This window comes from Salmo salar, chromosome 14 (genome assembly GCF_965601325.2).
Source record: "Salmo salar chromosome 14, fSalSal1, whole genome shotgun sequence".
In the NCBI taxonomy this organism is placed as follows: domain Eukaryota; kingdom Metazoa; phylum Chordata; class Actinopteri; order Salmoniformes; family Salmonidae; genus Salmo; species Salmo salar.
In genome coordinates, this window is record NC_138304.1 from 35,122,051 (window position 1) to 35,140,268 (window position 18,218).

Below are 18,218 nucleotides of genomic sequence, written 5' to 3' on the forward strand. Positions count from 1 at the left end.
TTAATACGTGCATATCTTTTTGCTGCGAATGTAAATAGAATTGATTGTTTTGTATATAAAATGAAATATAATATTGTATATATATATACTGTATATATAATGACAAAAAAAAACATGTCCTTTGTGCTACTGATTACGATGTAGTGTTGGTATTAGTCGTAAGTTTCAGGACGTGATGACGTCATAACGATGAAACACATGCTACTTAATAGCTTCGGGGCAAAATAGAGAAACATACAAATTCCACAGGAATAAAGTCATATGTGCATATGAAATGAGACCCCATTCCCTACATTACTTTTGCCCAGGGTCCATGAGGTTCTGGCCAAAGGTAGTGCACTATATATTGAATAGGGTGCCATTTTGTACACAGGCAATGTCTGAAGCAGTGCATTGGTGACAGTCGGGTTGACATATCGGGTGCTACTTTTCCTTTCATGTAAACAAGTGCTTTATCATTGTTTGCTGAAGCAGAACCAAACTGGCAACCCAGCTGCATTGATGATGACCTAGTTGCCAAATTTGGTGCTACTTTTGCTAACTCCTTTATGGTAAACAACTCCTTTATCATTGTTTTGATGAAGCAGAACCAAACTGGCAACCCAGCTGAATTGATGATATATGCATCAGGTTGATATGCTCAGCAAATACCCTACAAGTATGGTAAAATACTGTAATACTGGCCCACAAAGTAACTAACACATAGCTGTGTCCTCAACATCAGGACAAACAATAACATCCATGTGGTATTTGCATATTAATTTATTAGGCCCTTTGGGTATACTTATTTACATATGAAAACTATTGAAATCAAGTGCGTTTGCAGGAAGGAATTAGAGGCATGGCTTGTTCAAACTAAAATAGTGCAAATTCACATTCCTTATAACTAATAATGAGTTATCTCCATAACATTACATTGTTAGAGCTATTTGGTGTGCGTACAGGTAGAATGTGTGAATGAAAGTGCATGCAGAACAATTCAAGAGAACATAAATACTGTGATCTGTTGAGGTAAATTAAAGGTATCATCTCGGAACCCAGAACTAAATCTCACACTACTATAGCAGCTAGCTGTCTGTCACGAGAGATTAGGTTAGGTATTTTTTTGTTGTTGAATGGACTAAACATTCTTTAACATAAACTATTCACATTCATAACAAACCTTAGACAGACAGACAGACAGACAGACAGACAGACAGACAGACAGACAGACAGACAGACAGACAGACAGACAGACAGACAGACAGACAGACAGACAGACAGACAGACAGACAGACAGACAGACAGACACTATGTAAAAAAGAAATAAAATCCCTGAGGACTAAAATTCTATTGATACAGAGTTTTTGTTGAGAACACTGACGGATGGAGAAAGACAGCTGAAATTATTCATATTCGAACATACTAATGTGAACATACTCATCTTTTTAAAATAAGCATGATATGAATTCATGGCTACATACATTGAATTAATGAATGTATGAAGGGATACATGAGTTGACTGACGAATGCTGTGTTGCGACAGGATGTGCCCTTCAAAATAAATACAGCTTTTTTTGCTTGTAGTGAGAGAGGGAGGGAGAAGGACTGGGGGGAGGAGGAAAGAAATGAAAGAAAGAGAAAGAGGGAGAAAAGGAATGTCGTACTAGCTGGAAAGGTCATTGAGGTCGCCACCCTGTTCTATGACGGCCTTGGCAAACTGCTTAAACACGCGGTCCATGTAGGTGCTCTGTCGGGGCCACAGGCCCTCCAGGAAACCAATATGGCCACCGTGGCAGGTGATGAGGAGGGCTAGGTTAGGGTTCTGCTTTACCGCCTCCACTGGAATGGCTGACGAGGAGAGGAGAAGAAACACATTGTTAATAATCTATCAGTCAAGCAGTGGACATACACCGAGCACTAGATTGGAGATTTGACTTCCAAAACCCCACAGAAATACTGTATGCACATACATATTCCATGTAGTATAAATCTTATGTCTTACACACTGATTAGGGCATTACAAGAATGTGCCCTGCACAAAACACAAAAACAAATATACACATTATACACAAAATACACTACCTTTTAAAAGTTTGGGATCACTTAGAAATGTCCTTGTTTTTGAAAGAAAAGCTAATTTTTTGTCCATTAAAATAACATAAAATGCTGCCTAGAAAGCCAGCATCCAGGAGTCGCCTCTTTACTGTTGACATTGAGACTGGTGTTTTGCGGGTACTATTTAATGAAGCTGCCAGTTGAGGACTTGTGAGGTGTCTGTTTCTCAAACTAGACACTCTAATGTACTTGTCCTCTTGCTCAGTTGTGCATCGGGGCCTCCCACTCCTCTTTCTATTCTGGTTAGAGACAGTTTGTGCTGTTCTGTGAAGGGAGTAGGGAGTACAAGATCTTCAGTTTCTTGGCAATTTCTCGCATGGAATAGTCATCATTTCTCAGAACAAGAATAGACCGACTGTCAAGTGTCAGTTGTGCAGAGGTGAGGACAGAGTCAGGCGCAGGACACTGAACTGAGTAAAATAACGTACTTTACTCGGGAAAATAATTTGCCAATAAATCCACGCTGGGATAACAAACCCTAACACAAAAGACTAACACAAAAACCAGGAAACAATCACGCACAAAACATAATGAGAACCAGAGGGTTAAATAGGGAAATAATAATAAGGAGAGGCACCAACTTCGGCGGAAGTCATGACACCGACGAGTTTCAGAAGAAAGTTTTTTGTTTCTGGCCATTTTGAGCCTGTAATCGAATACACAAATGCTGATGCTCCAGATACTGAAATAGTCTAAAGGGGCCGAGTTTTATTGCTTCTTTAATCATCACAACAGTTTTCAGCTGTGCTAACATAATTGCAAAATTATTTTCTAATGATCAATTAGCCTTTTAAAATGATAAACTTGGATTAGCTAACACACGTGCCATTGGACCACAAGAGTGAGGGTTGTTGATAATGGGCCTCTGTTCGCCTATGTAGATATTCCATAAAAAATCAGCTGTTTCCAGCTACAATAGTCATTTACAACATTAACAATGTCTACACTGTATTTCTGATAAATGTTATATTATTTTAATGGACCAAAAAAATGTGCTTTTCTTTCAAAAACAAGGACATTTCTAAGTGACCCCAAACTTTTGAACCGTAGTGTATATACACATTAAAATACAAAAACACCGTCATGGGAAGCGCAAGTAAAACATCACAAATCACCCAGAAAAACAGTTACATTCCTCCACAAATAAGTCCCCAATCAATACTCTAAATTGCCCGAATGGCACCAGAACATTAATATTAAATGTATTTCTTATTTTATTCCAGCAATACAGTGCTTTAAAACTAAAAGTAGATTTACCTAGCTTGGTGGAGACCCTAGGAACCTCAAGAGTTAAACAATCCTGTGAACAGGTTAGGCAACTCAGGTGTCTATACTTCAACAGCAAAGTTAGATAAGATGGAAGTTTATGAAGTAGGGCCTTGTAAAAAAAAAGGGAGTAATGTAGAGATCTACTTCACTTTACCCCTACCTACATGTACATATTACCTCAATTACCTTGACTAACCTGCACCCCCGCACATTGACTTGGTAGCGGTACCGCCTGTATATAGCCTTGTTAATGTTATTTTATTGTGTGACTTTTTAAAACTTTAGTGTATTTAGTAAAACATTTCTTCAAACTGCATTGTTGGTTAAGGGCTTGTAAGTAAGCATATCACGGTAAAGTCTAAACCTGTTGTATTTGGCGCATCTGACAAATAAAAATGTATTTGACTTTAATGAAGTTCAGCTAACCTTTTGTTACAGGATGCAGTGATGAGTATCAAAACTGTATCAAACTGTTACCTGTAACAAAATGAAGGGCACTGTGGTAGATGGCATCCAAAGGTTTAAGAGTAGTAGCAGCTGCATTTTGATAAATAATATCACCATAATCAAGAACAGATCAAATGTTTGACAGAATAATCTGCTTCCTACTGCTCAGACAAAGGCACGATCTGTTTGTGTAGAAAAAGCAAACTTTAAATCTTAGCTTGTTAACCAGCTCATCTATATGTTTTTTTAAACGTCAAATCCATATCAATCCAAATGCTTAAGTATTCATATACGGGAACACGTTCAATTGGAGAACCAGCTTATGAGTGAACATCTAAACATTCCTACTAGAGTTTAAGAACAACATGTATTTTGTTTTTCAAATATTAAGCACAAGTTTTAAATCAGCAAAGGATTCCTACATACAGTTGAAGTCGGAAGTTTACATACACTTAAGTTGGAGTCATTAAAACTCATTTTTCAACCACTCCACAAATGTGTTGTTAACAAACTATAGTTTTGGCAAGTCAGTTAGGACATCTACTTTGTGCATGACACAAGTAATTTTTCCAACAATTGTTTACACACATATTATTTCACATATAATTCACTGTATCACAATTCCAGTGGGTCAGAAGTTTACATACACTAAGTTCACTGTGCCTTTAAACAGCTTGGAAAATTCCAGAAAATGCTGTCATGGCTTTAGAAGCTTCTGATAGGCTAATTGACATCATTTGAGTCAATTGGAGGTGTACCTGTGGATGTATTTCAAGGCCTACCTTCAAACTCAGTGCCCCTTTGCTTGACATCATGGGAAAATCAAAAGAAATCAGCCAAGACCTCAGAAGAAAAATTGTAGACCTCCACAAGTCTGGTTCATCCTTGGGAGCAATTTCCAAATGCCTGAAGGTACCACGTTCATCTGTACAAACAATAGTACGCAAGTATAAACACCATGGCCGTCATACCGTTCAGGAAGGAGACGCGTTCTGTCTCCTAGAGATGAACGTACTTTGGTGCAAAAAGTGCAAATCAATCACAGAACAACAGCAAAGGACCTTGTGAAGATGCTGGAGGAAACAGGTACAAAAGTATCTATATCCACAGTAAAAACGAGTCCTATATTGACATAACCTGAAAGGCCGCTCAGCAAGGAAGAAGCCACTGCTCCAAAACCGCAATACAAAAAGGGGGGGAGGCTTGCAAGCCGAAGAACACCATCCCAACCGTGAAGCATGGGGGTGGCAGCATCATGTTGTGGGGGTGCTTTGCTGCAGGATGGACTGGTGCACTTCACAAAATAGATGGCATTATGAGGCAGGAAAATGATGTGGATATATTGAAGCAACATCCCAAGACATCAGTCAGGAAGTTAAAGCTTGGTCGCAAATGGGTCTTCCAAATGGACAATGACCCCAAGCATACTTCCAAAGCTGTGGCAAAATGGCTTAAGGACAACAAAGTCAAGGTAATGGAGTGGCCATCACAAAGCCCTGACCTCAATCCCATAGAAAATGTGTGGGCAGAACTGAAAAAATGAGGAGGCCTACAAACCTGACTCAGTTACTCCAGCTCTGTCAGGAGGAATGGGCCAAAATTCACCCAACTTATTGTGGGAAGCTTGTGGACGGCTACCCAAAACATTTTACCCCAGTTAAACAATTTAAAGGCAATGCTACCAAATACTAATTGAGTGTATGTAAACTTCTGACCCACTGGGAATGTGATGAAAGAAATAAAAGCTGAAATAAATAATTCTCTCTACTATTATTCTGACATTTCACATTCTTAAAATAAAGTGATGATTCTAACTGACCTAAAACAGGACATTTTTACTAGAATTAAATGTCAGGAATTGTGAAAAACTGAGTTTAAATGTATTTGGTTAAGGTGTATGTAAACTTCCGACTTCAACTGTAGCTATAAAATCTGACTGTAGTTTTGACACAGCCAGATCAACAGTTGGGGCAATAGCATACATAATAGTATCATCCGCATATAGATTACGTTTTTTAACAGATTGACCAATGGTGTTTATATAAATAGTGAAGAGAACAGGTCCCAAAATCGACCACTTTTATGCACTTCAAGAAATTCCGACTTAACCCCATCAATCACGATGGCCTGAGTTCTGTCATTAAGATAATCATGAAACCGTGAAAAGGCGTCAGAGCTCAGGCCTAACGAGGACAACTCCTTCAATAAAATAGCATGATCGACAGTATCAAAAGCTTTTGACAGGTCCACAAACAAAGCAGCACATTTCATTTTAGTGTCTAAGCCTTTGACAAGATCATTAACAACTAAAGTGATTGCTGTAATAGTGCTTTGCCCTTGCCTAAACCCTGATTGGTTTACATTCAAAATACATTTCTCAGATAAAAAAGAGAAAAGTTGTACAATTGGATCCAATTGGTCGGCCCCTGTGGATTTCTTGTTGTCTATTGCTACAAAGCATCCAGGGCTTATTTTTCTGTAATTAGCCTAAAAGAAAAGCTTTGACTATAATTTCTCTCTTCATACAGTAAGTTTCCCCTATCAGCATCCAGCCCAGTATCATTGTGAATAGGCTTAGAAGTTATTTCAAAGAGATAGCCTGCTGAAATGATGATTAAACGCATTAATGATGGCATTTTTACCGTAATGAGGCCAGTATCTGAATTAATTTGTTGTGACAGAGAAGAGGAAGTACATCCCTTCAGGGATTTGACACTTCTCCAGAATTTAGCCGGGTTCCCATTACAATCCGAACGAGCGGTTACATAATAATCAGATTTAGCCTTTCTGATATGTCTTACACAATGATTCCTCAGCTGCTTAAAAGCTTGCCAGTCCGAGCCTAAGCATGTGTTCCTGGCCTTGACTCAAGCATTATATATTTTATGAATTACTTCTGATACTTCTTCTGATTCTGATTCCAGAGTGTACCAGGCATTCGACCTACCTTTAACCCTTGGTTTTATTATTATCCACAATAGTATTGAACACATCTGAAAAAAGGATGAAAGCTAAACCGGGTTCAGGGATAGATGAAACACAATCAAGGTCACTAAAATAAAGATAATGTAAAAAAAAAGCCTGTTCACTGAAGTTGTTAAAGTTCCTCTTTGTGATGACACAAGGCTGAGATGTTTGTATTCTCACATCTCTAACACAAACAACTGGGCAATGGTCACTAATATCTTGGGCGAAGACACCAGTAGAAACATATTTGTCTGGTGTATTCGTTAGAATAAGATCAATCAGAGTTGACTTGAAGGATCTTTACACAATGATCTTTACGCAGGTTGGGCCGTGTAGGCTTGGTCACCAGCTGGGTTAGGTTTAGATCATTATACATGTCTTTTAGATGTAATTTTAGATTGCATTTCCCAATCATAATTTAGGTCATCCAGGATAATAACTTCTGATTTAGTAAAAGAAGACAACAAACTAGTTAACTACTTGAGTGCACAAAAGTTAGCTGAGGGAGGACAGTAGACCACTATAACAGTTATGGATATATTTTTCCCCAGACAAGATGTCTTCTACATTGTGTCTTTGGCTGCATTGTCTTTCGGTATAAGCCTTGCTTATCAGCTATGTAATCAACATGGAAGGCCAGTGGGAGCCTATGTAACGAACATGGAGGGCCGGTGGTGGGCTATATAACCAACATGGAGGGCCGGTGGTGGGCTATGTAACCAACATTGAGGGCCGGTGGGAGGCTATGTAACGAACATGGAGGGCCGGTGGTGGGCTATGTAACCAACATTGAGGGCCGGTGGGAGGCTATGTAATGAACATGGAGGGCCGGTGGTGGGCTATGTAACCAACATTGAGGGCCGGTGGTGGGCTATGTAACCAAGATTGAGGGCCGGTGGTGGGCTATGTAACCAACATTGAGGGCCGGTGTTGGGCTATGTAACCAACATGGAGGGCCAGTGGTGGGATTTGTCACCAAAATGGAGGGCCAGTGTGATTGTGGACCCACCATGACTGGGAGAGAAGACGTCGTCTGCAGCGTTTAGGCACAACATGGGCACCTGCACAGACTTGAGCCTGTGGATGGGACTGGCATCATGGTAGTAGTCATCATTGGTGGGGTAGCCAAACATTATAGACGTGAACCTCTCATCAAACTCACGGAGGGTCTTGGCCTGCAGGGGGGTTGGGATAAAGTCAAATTAAAAGATGACATCCGGCAACAATACAACAAACTAGTTAAACTCCTTGAGTGCACAAAAGTTAGCTGAGGGAGGACAGTAGACCACTATAACAGTTCTGGATATATTTTTTCCCCAGACAAGATGTCTTCTACATTGTGTCTTTGGCTGCATTGTCTTTCGGTATAGGCCTTGCTTATCAGCTATGTAATCAACATGGAGGGCCAGTGGGAGGCTATGTAACGAACATGGAGGGCCGGTGGTGGGCTATGTAACCAACATTGAGGGCCGGTGGTGGGCTATGTAACCAACATTGAGGGTCGGTGTTGGGCTATGTAACCAACATGGAGGGCCAGTGGTGGGCTATGTAACCAACATTGAGGGTCGGTGTTGGGCTATGTTACCAACATGGAGGGCCAGTGGTGGGCTTTGCGAAAGTATTCACCCCCTTGGCATTTTTACTATTTTGTTGCCTTACAACCTGGAATTAAAATAGATTTTTTGGGGGTTTGTATCATTTCATTTACACAACATGCCTACCACTTTGAAGATGCAAAATATATTTTATTGTGAAACAAACAAGAAATAAGACACAAAAACATAAAACTTGAGCGTGCATAACTATTCACCCCCCAAAAGTCAATACTTTGTAGAGACACCTTTTGCAGCAATTACAGCTGCAAGCCTCTTGGGGTATGTCTCTATAAGCTTGGCACATCTAGCCACTGGGATTTTTACCCATTCTTCAAGGCAGAATTGCTCCAGCTCCTTCAAGTGGGATGGGTTCCATTGGTGTACAGCAGCCTTTAAGTCATACCACAGATTCTCAATTGGATTGAGGTCTGTGCTTTGACTAGGCCATTCCAAGACATTTAAATGTTTCCCCTTAAACCACTCAAGTGTTGCTTTAGCAGTATGCTTAGGATCCTTGTCCTTCTTGAAGGTGAACCTCCGTCCCAGTCTCAAATCTCTGGAAGACTGAAACAGGTTTCCCTCAAGAATTTCCCTGTGTTTAGCACCATCCATCATTCGTTCAATTTTGACCAGTTTCCCAGTCCCTGCCGATGAAAAACATCCCCACAGCATGATGCTGCCACCACCATGCTTCACTGTGGGGATGGTATTCTCGGGGTGATGCTAGGTGTTGGGTTTGCACCAGACATAACATTTTCCTTGATGGCCAAAAAGCCAAATTTTGTCTCATCTGACCAGAGTACCTTCTTCCATATGTTTGGGGAGTCTCCCACATGCCTTTTGGCGAACACCAAATGTGTTTGCTTATTTTTTTCTTTAAGCAATGGCTTTTTTCTGGCCACTCTTCTGTAAAGCCCAGCTCCGTGTAGTGTACGGCTTAAAGTGGTCCTATGGACAGACACTCCAATCTCCGCTGTGGAGCATTGCAGCTCCTTCAGGGTTATCTTTGATCTCTTTGTTGCCTCTCTGATTAATGCCCTCCTTGACTGGTTCGTGAGTTTTGGTGGGCGTGAGTTTTGGTCTCTTGGCAGGTTTGTTGTGGTGCCATATTCTTTCAATTTTTTAAATAATGGATTTAATGGTGCTCCGTGGGATGTTCAAAGTTTCTGATATTTTTTTATAACCCAACCCTGATCTGTACTTCTCCACAACTTTGTCCCTGACCTGTTTGGAGAGCTCCTTGGTCTTCATAGTGTTGCTTGCTTGGTGGTGCCCCTTGGTTAATGGTGTTGCAGACTCTGGGGCCTTTCAGAACAGGTGTATATATACTGAGATCATGTGACAGATGATGTGACACTTTTATTGCACATGTGTGGACTTTATTTAACTAATTATGTGACTTCTGAAGGTAATTGATTGCACCAGATCTTATTTAAGGGCTTCATAGCAAAGGGGGTGAATACATATGCACGCACCACTTTTCTGTTGTTTTTTTTTATAAAAAAAAAATGTCAACAAAAAAATGTTTTCATTTCACTTCACCAATTTGGACTATTTTGTGTATGTCCATTACATGAAATACAAATAAAAATACATTTAAATTACAGGTTGTAATGAAACAAAATAGGAAAAACGCCAAGAGGGTGAATACTTTTGCAAGGCACTGTATGCTTTCAACAATGTTGGCAGCAGCCCAAGAGAGCGATTAGGACCTGACTAGAAATTCCACGAAATGAGTTCCTTTCGCATTCCTTAGATTTTTTTTTACATTTTAGTAATTTAGCAGGCGCTCTTACCTAGTGCAATTTACAGTTAGTGCATTCATCTTAAGATAGCTAGGTGGGACAACCACATATCACATTCATAGTTAGTCTATTTTTCCTCAATAATGTAGCTATCAGAAAAGTTAGTAAGGAAAAAAACAAACAAACCCATAGATATACAGGCTAGAAATGTTTTAGAAATGTCATTTTTTTGTGAAACTTATATTCAATTGCCACTCCCTATTACACACAACAAGCTTCCATTCCCCTTGTCACTCGGGGATTTATGGCTGATTTAAGATTAAATGTCAACCCTGTTATGGTCAACCCTATTACTTTATTTGGTTATTATTAGGCACTTACTATAGTCATTTTTTAAATTTTACCTCTTGAGATGGGAAATGTGTTTTTTATGAAGCTGAACATGTGCTCTTTATGAGAGAGTGTAAACATTTTGTGATATCAAACTTTTTTTTGACCAAGTTACTTCTCAAAGGCACCAAATTGGTGGAACAACCCAGATGTGTTGCTTTTACTTTGATTGTATTAGAGGAGGTCATTAAAAAGGTTGTGCATTTTACCTTCATCACATGATCAATGTCGTAACTCTTCTCAAGCACAGATTTGTGTCTAGAGGAGAGAAAAACACAAGGAAGTAGGTTTGCTTCAATGGGGAACATAGGGAAGCATGTGGGTTTGCTTCAATATCCAATGGCAATGTCCATTAAATGATTTGGGCCCAACAGTAGGGTACCGAGTGCTTAGCATTGTGACAACTACTGCTGTAAAAAGGGATTTAAAAATACATTTGATTGATTGAGATAGGAAAATATCCCGAGAGAGAGAGAGAAAGAGAAAGAGCTTTTAGATGTTAGCTTTTAGAGCCCAACCTCAGAGGTCGCTAAAAGCTAACATCTAAAAGCTAAACAATGTAGCTCAGTGCAACTAAGACCTAAGAGCTAATCTAGACAAATCCCCCAGTAGCCCGTCCAGCCTGTTACGGTCAACAACCACCTGTCCACGCCCGCCTGCAGGCAGCTGGTGAGGTAGGAGTTGAAGAGAAAGCGGTCCAGAGGCTTCTCCAGTGACGCTGTGCACTCAAACACATCCCAGCCTGCCGAGAACACAACCACGCCTTTCAGACACGTCTCTCTGCCCTTCCTCCCCAGGTAGTTCGCCAGCATCATCCTGGGATTAGAAAGACAGGGAGAGGGTAGGGGGAGAGGGGGGAGGACGGTGGAGGGGAGAGGGGAGCGAGGGTGGGGGGGGGAGAAGGGAGAGGGGAGAGGAGAAACCCTCACTTAGGTAGGGGATTATAGCTGTAATACCTCTTTTGACATCGTGTAAGCACTACTAAGAGGCTGAGCTCTCTGAATCAAATGAAAGGTGGTGTTTCTGACAGGGGAAAGGAGGAGGCTGAAAAATAAAATACATAACCAACTCATGACACCATTTCTACTGGTGAGCGTTTACTTCAGTTTTTGAGATATGAATATAAACCTATAGATGGGACAACCAAGTAGTTTCCAGGCTCTACATAAAAGGTAGTATCTTTAGACTGACTCCCACAGTTCAGTGAAGTGATACTGTAGTATAGTATTGCTCCATAAATACATGTATATCCCGTTGACATCAATACAGTAGCCTACATCAACACATGATTTATATAGTCTGAGTAATGCATGCAGCTCTCAGGATTGGGGCCATAGTGTCACTTCCATTGAAGTGAGAAACCATGAAGAGGCACCTACTAACCCGCCCATGGAGACCCCAGCAGCCATGAGAGGGGCGTCCTCATTTGTCCTCTGGATGTGTTCGATGACCGCCTCCAGGTCCTCTGTGTTGGCAGCACAGTATGTTCTGGGAGTCTGGTAGCACACAAAGATAAGAAGAGTTAACTTTGTGTGTGTGTGTGTGTGTGTGTGTGTGTGTGTGTGTGTGTGTGTGTGTGTGTGTGTGTGTGTGTGTGTGTGTGTGTGTGTGTGTGTGTGTGTGTGTGTGTGTGTGTGTGTGTGTGTGTGTGTGTCCATGTCCCTGATAGTGTTACAGCACAGTTTTTCTGTTGTTAGATTGACTTTCAACCATAAGGAGGAAAGTACTGCAAAGTAAAACACACACACACACACACACACAGGCATGCAAATATCACTGCGACCTCTGCATGTGCACACACTGTTCCGGCGATCTATATTCAGATGTGCAGAGAAATCATACTGTAAATTAATTACACGCAAGCCTTCACACCCTCCCTCACACATGTGCACAAACACTGCTTGTGACTTGAAGGCCAAACACTCTCCATGATGCTATACAGTATATTCATCACGCTGGATTGGAATGAGTGGTAGAAAAATAAGCTCTGGCATTACAAATGGCTGACTCAGGGACAGGGGCTATTTAGAGTTAAAGCAGTAGCGAACACAGGAGGAGGTATACTGTAATAACATTTAAGCCTGCTGTTGGACAGCCTTTTTCAGCTAATGGCCTGTAGTATCTTTCCATCACAAGCACTATCGATTAATGCAAGCATTCTTCTATCACATTGAGCAAACGATCCACTGACAGTGAAATAACACCACAGACATGGAGAACAATAATGGACCAGTAAGGTTAGAGAAAAGAAAATGAGTAAAACACAAACTGAATTCAAACACTTGTCACGGACGTCGTACGGATTGGACCAAAACGCAGCGGGAATGTGTATACTCATCTTCTTTTTATTTGGCAGAAAGAAGGAAAAACAAAACACACGTATACAAAGACGACAAACAGTACTGTAAGGCATACACGAAAATACTACCCACAAAATCCCATAGAAAAAACACCCCTCTTAAATAGGACCTTCAATTAGAAACAACTAGGAGCAGCTGCATCCAATTGAAGGTCACCCAACAAACACCACATAGAAATAGACATACTAGAACTAACATAGAAATAGACTAACAAGAACATAACCCAACAAACCCCAAAACACTCTAAACAAACACCCCTCTTAAAACAGAACATAGCCCAACAAACCCCGAAACACTCTAAACAAACACACCCCTGGCACGTCCTGACCAAACTACAATAACAAATAACCCCTTATACTGGTCAGGACGTGACACTTGTTCAATCTAATCCTAGAACAGATAGGTGATAAAAAGAAGAGGCATCTCGATTTCTCGGGATAGGCAGGGTTGGGTCGGTTACTTTCCCTAACCCTAACCCTAACCCTAACCCGAATACCTTACAGTGAAATGCTTACTTACAAGCCCTTAACCAACAATGCAGTTTTCCAACAAAACAAGTGTTCAGTAAAACATAGATAACAGTAGCGAGGCTTTATACAGGGTGTACCGGTACAGAGTCAATGTGCGGGGGCACCGGTTAGTCGAGGTAATTGAGGTAATGTACATGTAGGTGGAGTTAAACTGACTATGCATAGATAATAAACAAAGAGTAGCAGCAGCGTATAAGAGGGGGGGGGGGGGGGGGGGGACAATGCAAATAGTCTGGGTAGCCATTTGGTTAGCTGTTCAGGAGTATTATGGTGGGAGGAAGCTGTTAAGAAGCCTTTTGGACCTAGACTTTGCGCTACTGCTTGCCATGAGGTAGCAGAGAGAGCAGTCTATGACTAGGGTGGCTGGAGTCTTTGAACATTTTTATGGCCTTCCTCTGACACTGCCTGGTATAGAGGTCCTGGACGGGAGGAAGCTTGGCCTCAGTGATGTACTGGGCCGTACGCACTACCCTCTGTAGTGCCTTGCGGTCGGAGGCCGAGCAGTTGCCATACCAGGTAGTGAGGCAACCAGTCAGGAGGCTCTCGATGGTGCAGCTGTAGAACCTTTCGTGGATCTAAGGACCCATGCCAAATCTTTTCAGTCTCCTGAGGGGGGAATAAGCTTTATCGTAACCTCTTCACGACTGTCTTGGTGTGTTTAGACACCAAGGAACTTGAAGCTCTCAACCTGCTCCACTACAGCCCCATTGATGAGAATGGGGGCGTGCTCGGTCCTCCTTTTCCTGTAGTCCACAATTGTCTCCTTTGTCTTGATCACGTTGCGCGAGAGGTTGTTATCCTGGCACCACACGTCCAGGTCTCTGACCTCCTCCCTATAGGCTGTCTCATCATTGTCAGTGATCAGGCCTACAACTGTTGTGTCATCGGCAAACTTAATGATGGTGTTGGAGTTGTGCCTGGCCATGCAGTCATGAATGAACAGGGAGTACAGGAAGGGACTGAGCACGCACCCCTGAGGTGTCCCCATGTTGAGGATCAGCGTGGCAGATGTGTTGTTACCTACCCTTACCACCACGTCAGGAAGTCCAGGATCCAGTTGTAGAGCGGGGGGTTTAGTCCCAGGGTCCTTAGCGTAGTGATGAGCTTTGATGGCACTATGGTGTTGAACGCTGAGCTGTAGTCAATGAATAGCATTCACACGTAGGTGTTCCTTTTGTCCAGGTGAGAAAGGGCAGTGTGGAGTGCAATAGAGATTGCATCGTCTGTGGATTTGTTGGGAATTGGAGTGGGTCTAGGGTTTCTGGGATAATGGTGTTAATGTGAGCCATGACCAGCCTTTCAAAGCACTTCATGGCTACAGACGTGAGTGCTACGGGTCGGTAGTCATTTAGGCAGGTCACCTTAGTGTTATTGGGCACAAGGTCTATGGTGGTCTGCTTGAAACATGTTGGTATTACAGACTCAGTCAGGAACAGGTTGAAAATGTTAGTGAAGACACTTGCCAGCTTGTTAGTGTTTGCTCGGAGTGCATGTCCTGGTAATCCGTCTGGCCCTGCGGCCTTGTAAATGTTGACCTATTTAAAGGTCTTACTCACACTGGCTACGGACAGCGCAATGACACAGTCATCCAGAACAGCTGATGCTCTCATGCATGCTTCATTGTTGCTTGCCTCGAAGCAACCATAGAAGTAATTTAGCTCGTCTGGTAGGCTCGTGTCACTGGGCAGCTTGCGGCTGTGCATCCCTTTGTAGTCCGTAATAGTTTGCAAGCCCTGCCACATACAATGAGCTTCGGAGCCGGTGTAGCGCGATTCAATCTTAGTCCTGTATTGACGCTTTGCCTGTTTGATGGTTTGTCGCAGGGCATGGCGAGATTTCTTATAAGCATCCGGGTTAGAGTCCCGCTCCTTGAAAGCGGCAGTTCTACCTTTTAGTTCAGTGCGGATGTTGCCTGTAATCCATGGCTTCTGGTTGGGGTATGTAAGTATGATCACTGTGGGGACGACGTCATCGATGCAGTTATTGATGAAGCCAGTGACTGATGTGGTGTATTCCTCAATGCCATCGGAAGAATCCCAGAACATGTTCCAATCTGTGCTAGCAAAACAGTCCTGTAGTTTAGCATCTGCATCATCTGACTATTTCTTTATTGACCGAGTCACTGGTACATCCTGCTTTAGTTTTTGCTTGTAAGCAGGAATCAGGAGTATATAATTATGGTCAGATTTCCCAAATGGAGGGCGAGGAGGAGCTTTGTACGCATCTCTTGTGTGGATTAAAGGTAGTCTAGAGTTTTTTTCCCTCTGGTTGCACATTTAACATGCTGGTAGAAATTAGGTAAAACGTATTTAAGTTTTAAGTCCCCAGCCACTAGGAGCACCGCCTCTGGATGAGCGTTTTCCTGTTTGTTTATGGCCTTATACAGCTCATTGAGTGCGGTCTTAGTGCCAGCATTGGTTTGTTGTGGTAAATAGACAGCTATGAAAAATATAGATAAAAACTCTCTTGGTAAATAGTGTGGTTTACAGCTTATCATGAGATACTCTACCTCAGGCGAGCTAAACCTAGAGACTTCATTAATATTAGATTTCGTGCACCAGCTGTTGTTTACAAATATACACAGACCCCTTGTCTTACCGGAGCAGCTGTTCTATCTTGCCGATGCAGCGTAAACCCCGCCAGGTGTATGTTATCCATGTTGTCGTTCAGCCACGACTCAGAGAAACATAAGATATTACAGTTTTTAATGTCCCATTGGTAGGATATTTGGGATCGTAGCTAATCTATTTTGTTATTGGGGCGGCAGGGTAGCCTAGTGGTTAGAGCGTTGTGCTAGTAACCAAAAGGTTGCAAGTTCAAATCCCTGAGCTGAGAAGGTACAAATCTGTCCTTCTGCCCCTGAACAAGGCAGTTAACCCACTGTTCCTAGGCTGTCATTGAAAATAAGAATTTGTTCTTAACTGACTTGCCTACTTAATTAAAGGAAAAATAAAAAAATTGAATCTATTTTGTTATCCAATGAATGTACGTTGGCTAATAGGCTAATAGGACCTTTATTTAACCAGGTAGGCTAGTTGAGAACAAGTTCTCATTTGAGGTGAGTAATCGCTCTCCTGATATCCAGAAGCTCTATTCAGTCATAAGTGACGGTGGCAGAAACATTATGTACAAAATAAGTTACAAATAACGTGAAAAAACACACACAACAGCACAATTGGTTTGGAGCCCGTAAAACGGCAACTATATCCTCTGGTGCCATTCGTTACAGTTACTAGTTACCTGTCCAAAAATTGTAATCAGTAACGTAACTTTTGGATTACCTTAACTCAGTAACGTAATCTGATTATTTTCAGTTACTTTTAGATTACTTTCCCCTTAAGAGTCATTTGAAGAAGACAAAAATGAACGTTACCGATTGAACGACATCTATTTCAGGATAAATCAATGTTAAAGTTTACAAAGCTGGCCATTTGTGCTATGTTGTACCTAAAACCCACTGAAATAACAGTAACTTACATTACATTGATTTAAAATAACCTTGAGGATGATGCAGGTTTTATAACCTCCCTGACATCACGATTTAACATGGCCTATTTCTCAGTCAGACATATCTTCTTTCTCTCTGGCTGCAAACTGAGACAACCAGTATCTTTCTTCATCAATATTCTTGCACAAAATTCAGCCTGAATGTTTTTTCACAGCAGCCATATCCAGTTGCTGTGTCTTCATAGCCTACATTCGAGTAAAGGACTTGAGTGGAGTAGGAACTCTACTGGTGCTTTTCCAATGAGACTTACCCCCACACCAATGGGCCGCCAGTGTTTTATGTTATTGTAAGCTCTAGTGTTATTGTGTTTCCATCAGGAGTGTGACACTAAAGACTAATCAACAACCTCTGCATCATTCAAGACTTGCTTTGTGAGAAAATGTTAAAGTTCACAGTTAGCCATGGTTACGTAAATTCCAGCTGAAAAGTACCCAGGGCCTTGCCTTGGCCCCAAGAGCAGGTCCGCCGGAGCCATGGCCAAATGAGACACAAATACTGGCCCACGTAGATAGAAACAGAAAGGTCTGAGCCTTTTGGGTAAAACACTGAGGTAAATCCTGTATGGAAATATGCCATACTGGTAATGTTACAACAATAATAAAAACAGATTGAAACAATTTCCTTTTCAATGATACAGTAATAAAGTGGTCTACTACAATACATATACTATATAAAGTTCAAAGTCCAATAACCATCCATTGTAGTAATGTTACATATTACTATGAAATATGATGTGAATTAAATGGACCAACTAAAGCATTTATTGTATGTTAAATGCTAAGACTAACGGAGGTGGTTCGAGACCTGAAGAATTGCATTAGCTCCGAAAGGTAATGCTTAGACTTTAACTGAGCGGGCTACCACACTTTTGTGGTGTGTGAGTGGGGGGTAAGTGTGGAGTTAGGGCAGTAGCCCTAGTTGTGGCCAAGTAGAGGGCACTTCTCACACAGCAGGACATTCATTCTAACACTGTGCCCTATTTAAACAATGGACGCCATTCACACTCAACTGGCTGCAGAGAAAACAGTCACAAAGGCGTGTGGAAGTGTAGTCATTTACATAAAACTTCTGCACAATTCCTCAAAGTTAATGGAAGGATGATAATGCCTTTCTTACAACCACGTTATGTAGTGCAATAGTTGTAATCATTCTTCACATATGCACTCAGAGATCCTACTAAATTACTAATTCTATGTGTGCACTACAGTATTGGCCCAGTTTGGCAACTGAGAATAGCCCTTTCAGATGAAACCCTGGCCTGGGGTCGCCGTTGTAAAATTATAACTCGTGTGTGTTTGTGTGTGTTTGTG

The 18,218-nt window shown here is 41.6% G+C and overlaps 1 protein-coding gene across 1 annotated transcript in view; it reads right to left on the bottom strand.

The window, feature by feature from the left end:
* Positions 1 to 747: 747 nt before the first annotated feature.
* Positions 748 to 18,218, bottom strand: part of LOC106569320 (phospholipase ABHD3) — a 31,764-nt gene continuing 14,293 nt past the window's right edge. The window contains exons 5-9 of the mRNA XM_014140550.3: positions 11,894 to 12,006; positions 11,153 to 11,326; positions 10,720 to 10,768; positions 7,790 to 7,955; positions 748 to 1,830 (exon numbers count right to left, since the gene is read on the bottom strand). Coding sequence (XP_013996025.1) covers positions 1,646 to 1,830; positions 7,790 to 7,955; positions 10,720 to 10,768; positions 11,153 to 11,326; positions 11,894 to 12,006 — 687 coding nt within the window. The 3' untranslated portion in view covers positions 748 to 1,645. The remainder of the gene's footprint in view (positions 1,831 to 7,789; positions 7,956 to 10,719; positions 10,769 to 11,152; positions 11,327 to 11,893; positions 12,007 to 18,218) is intronic.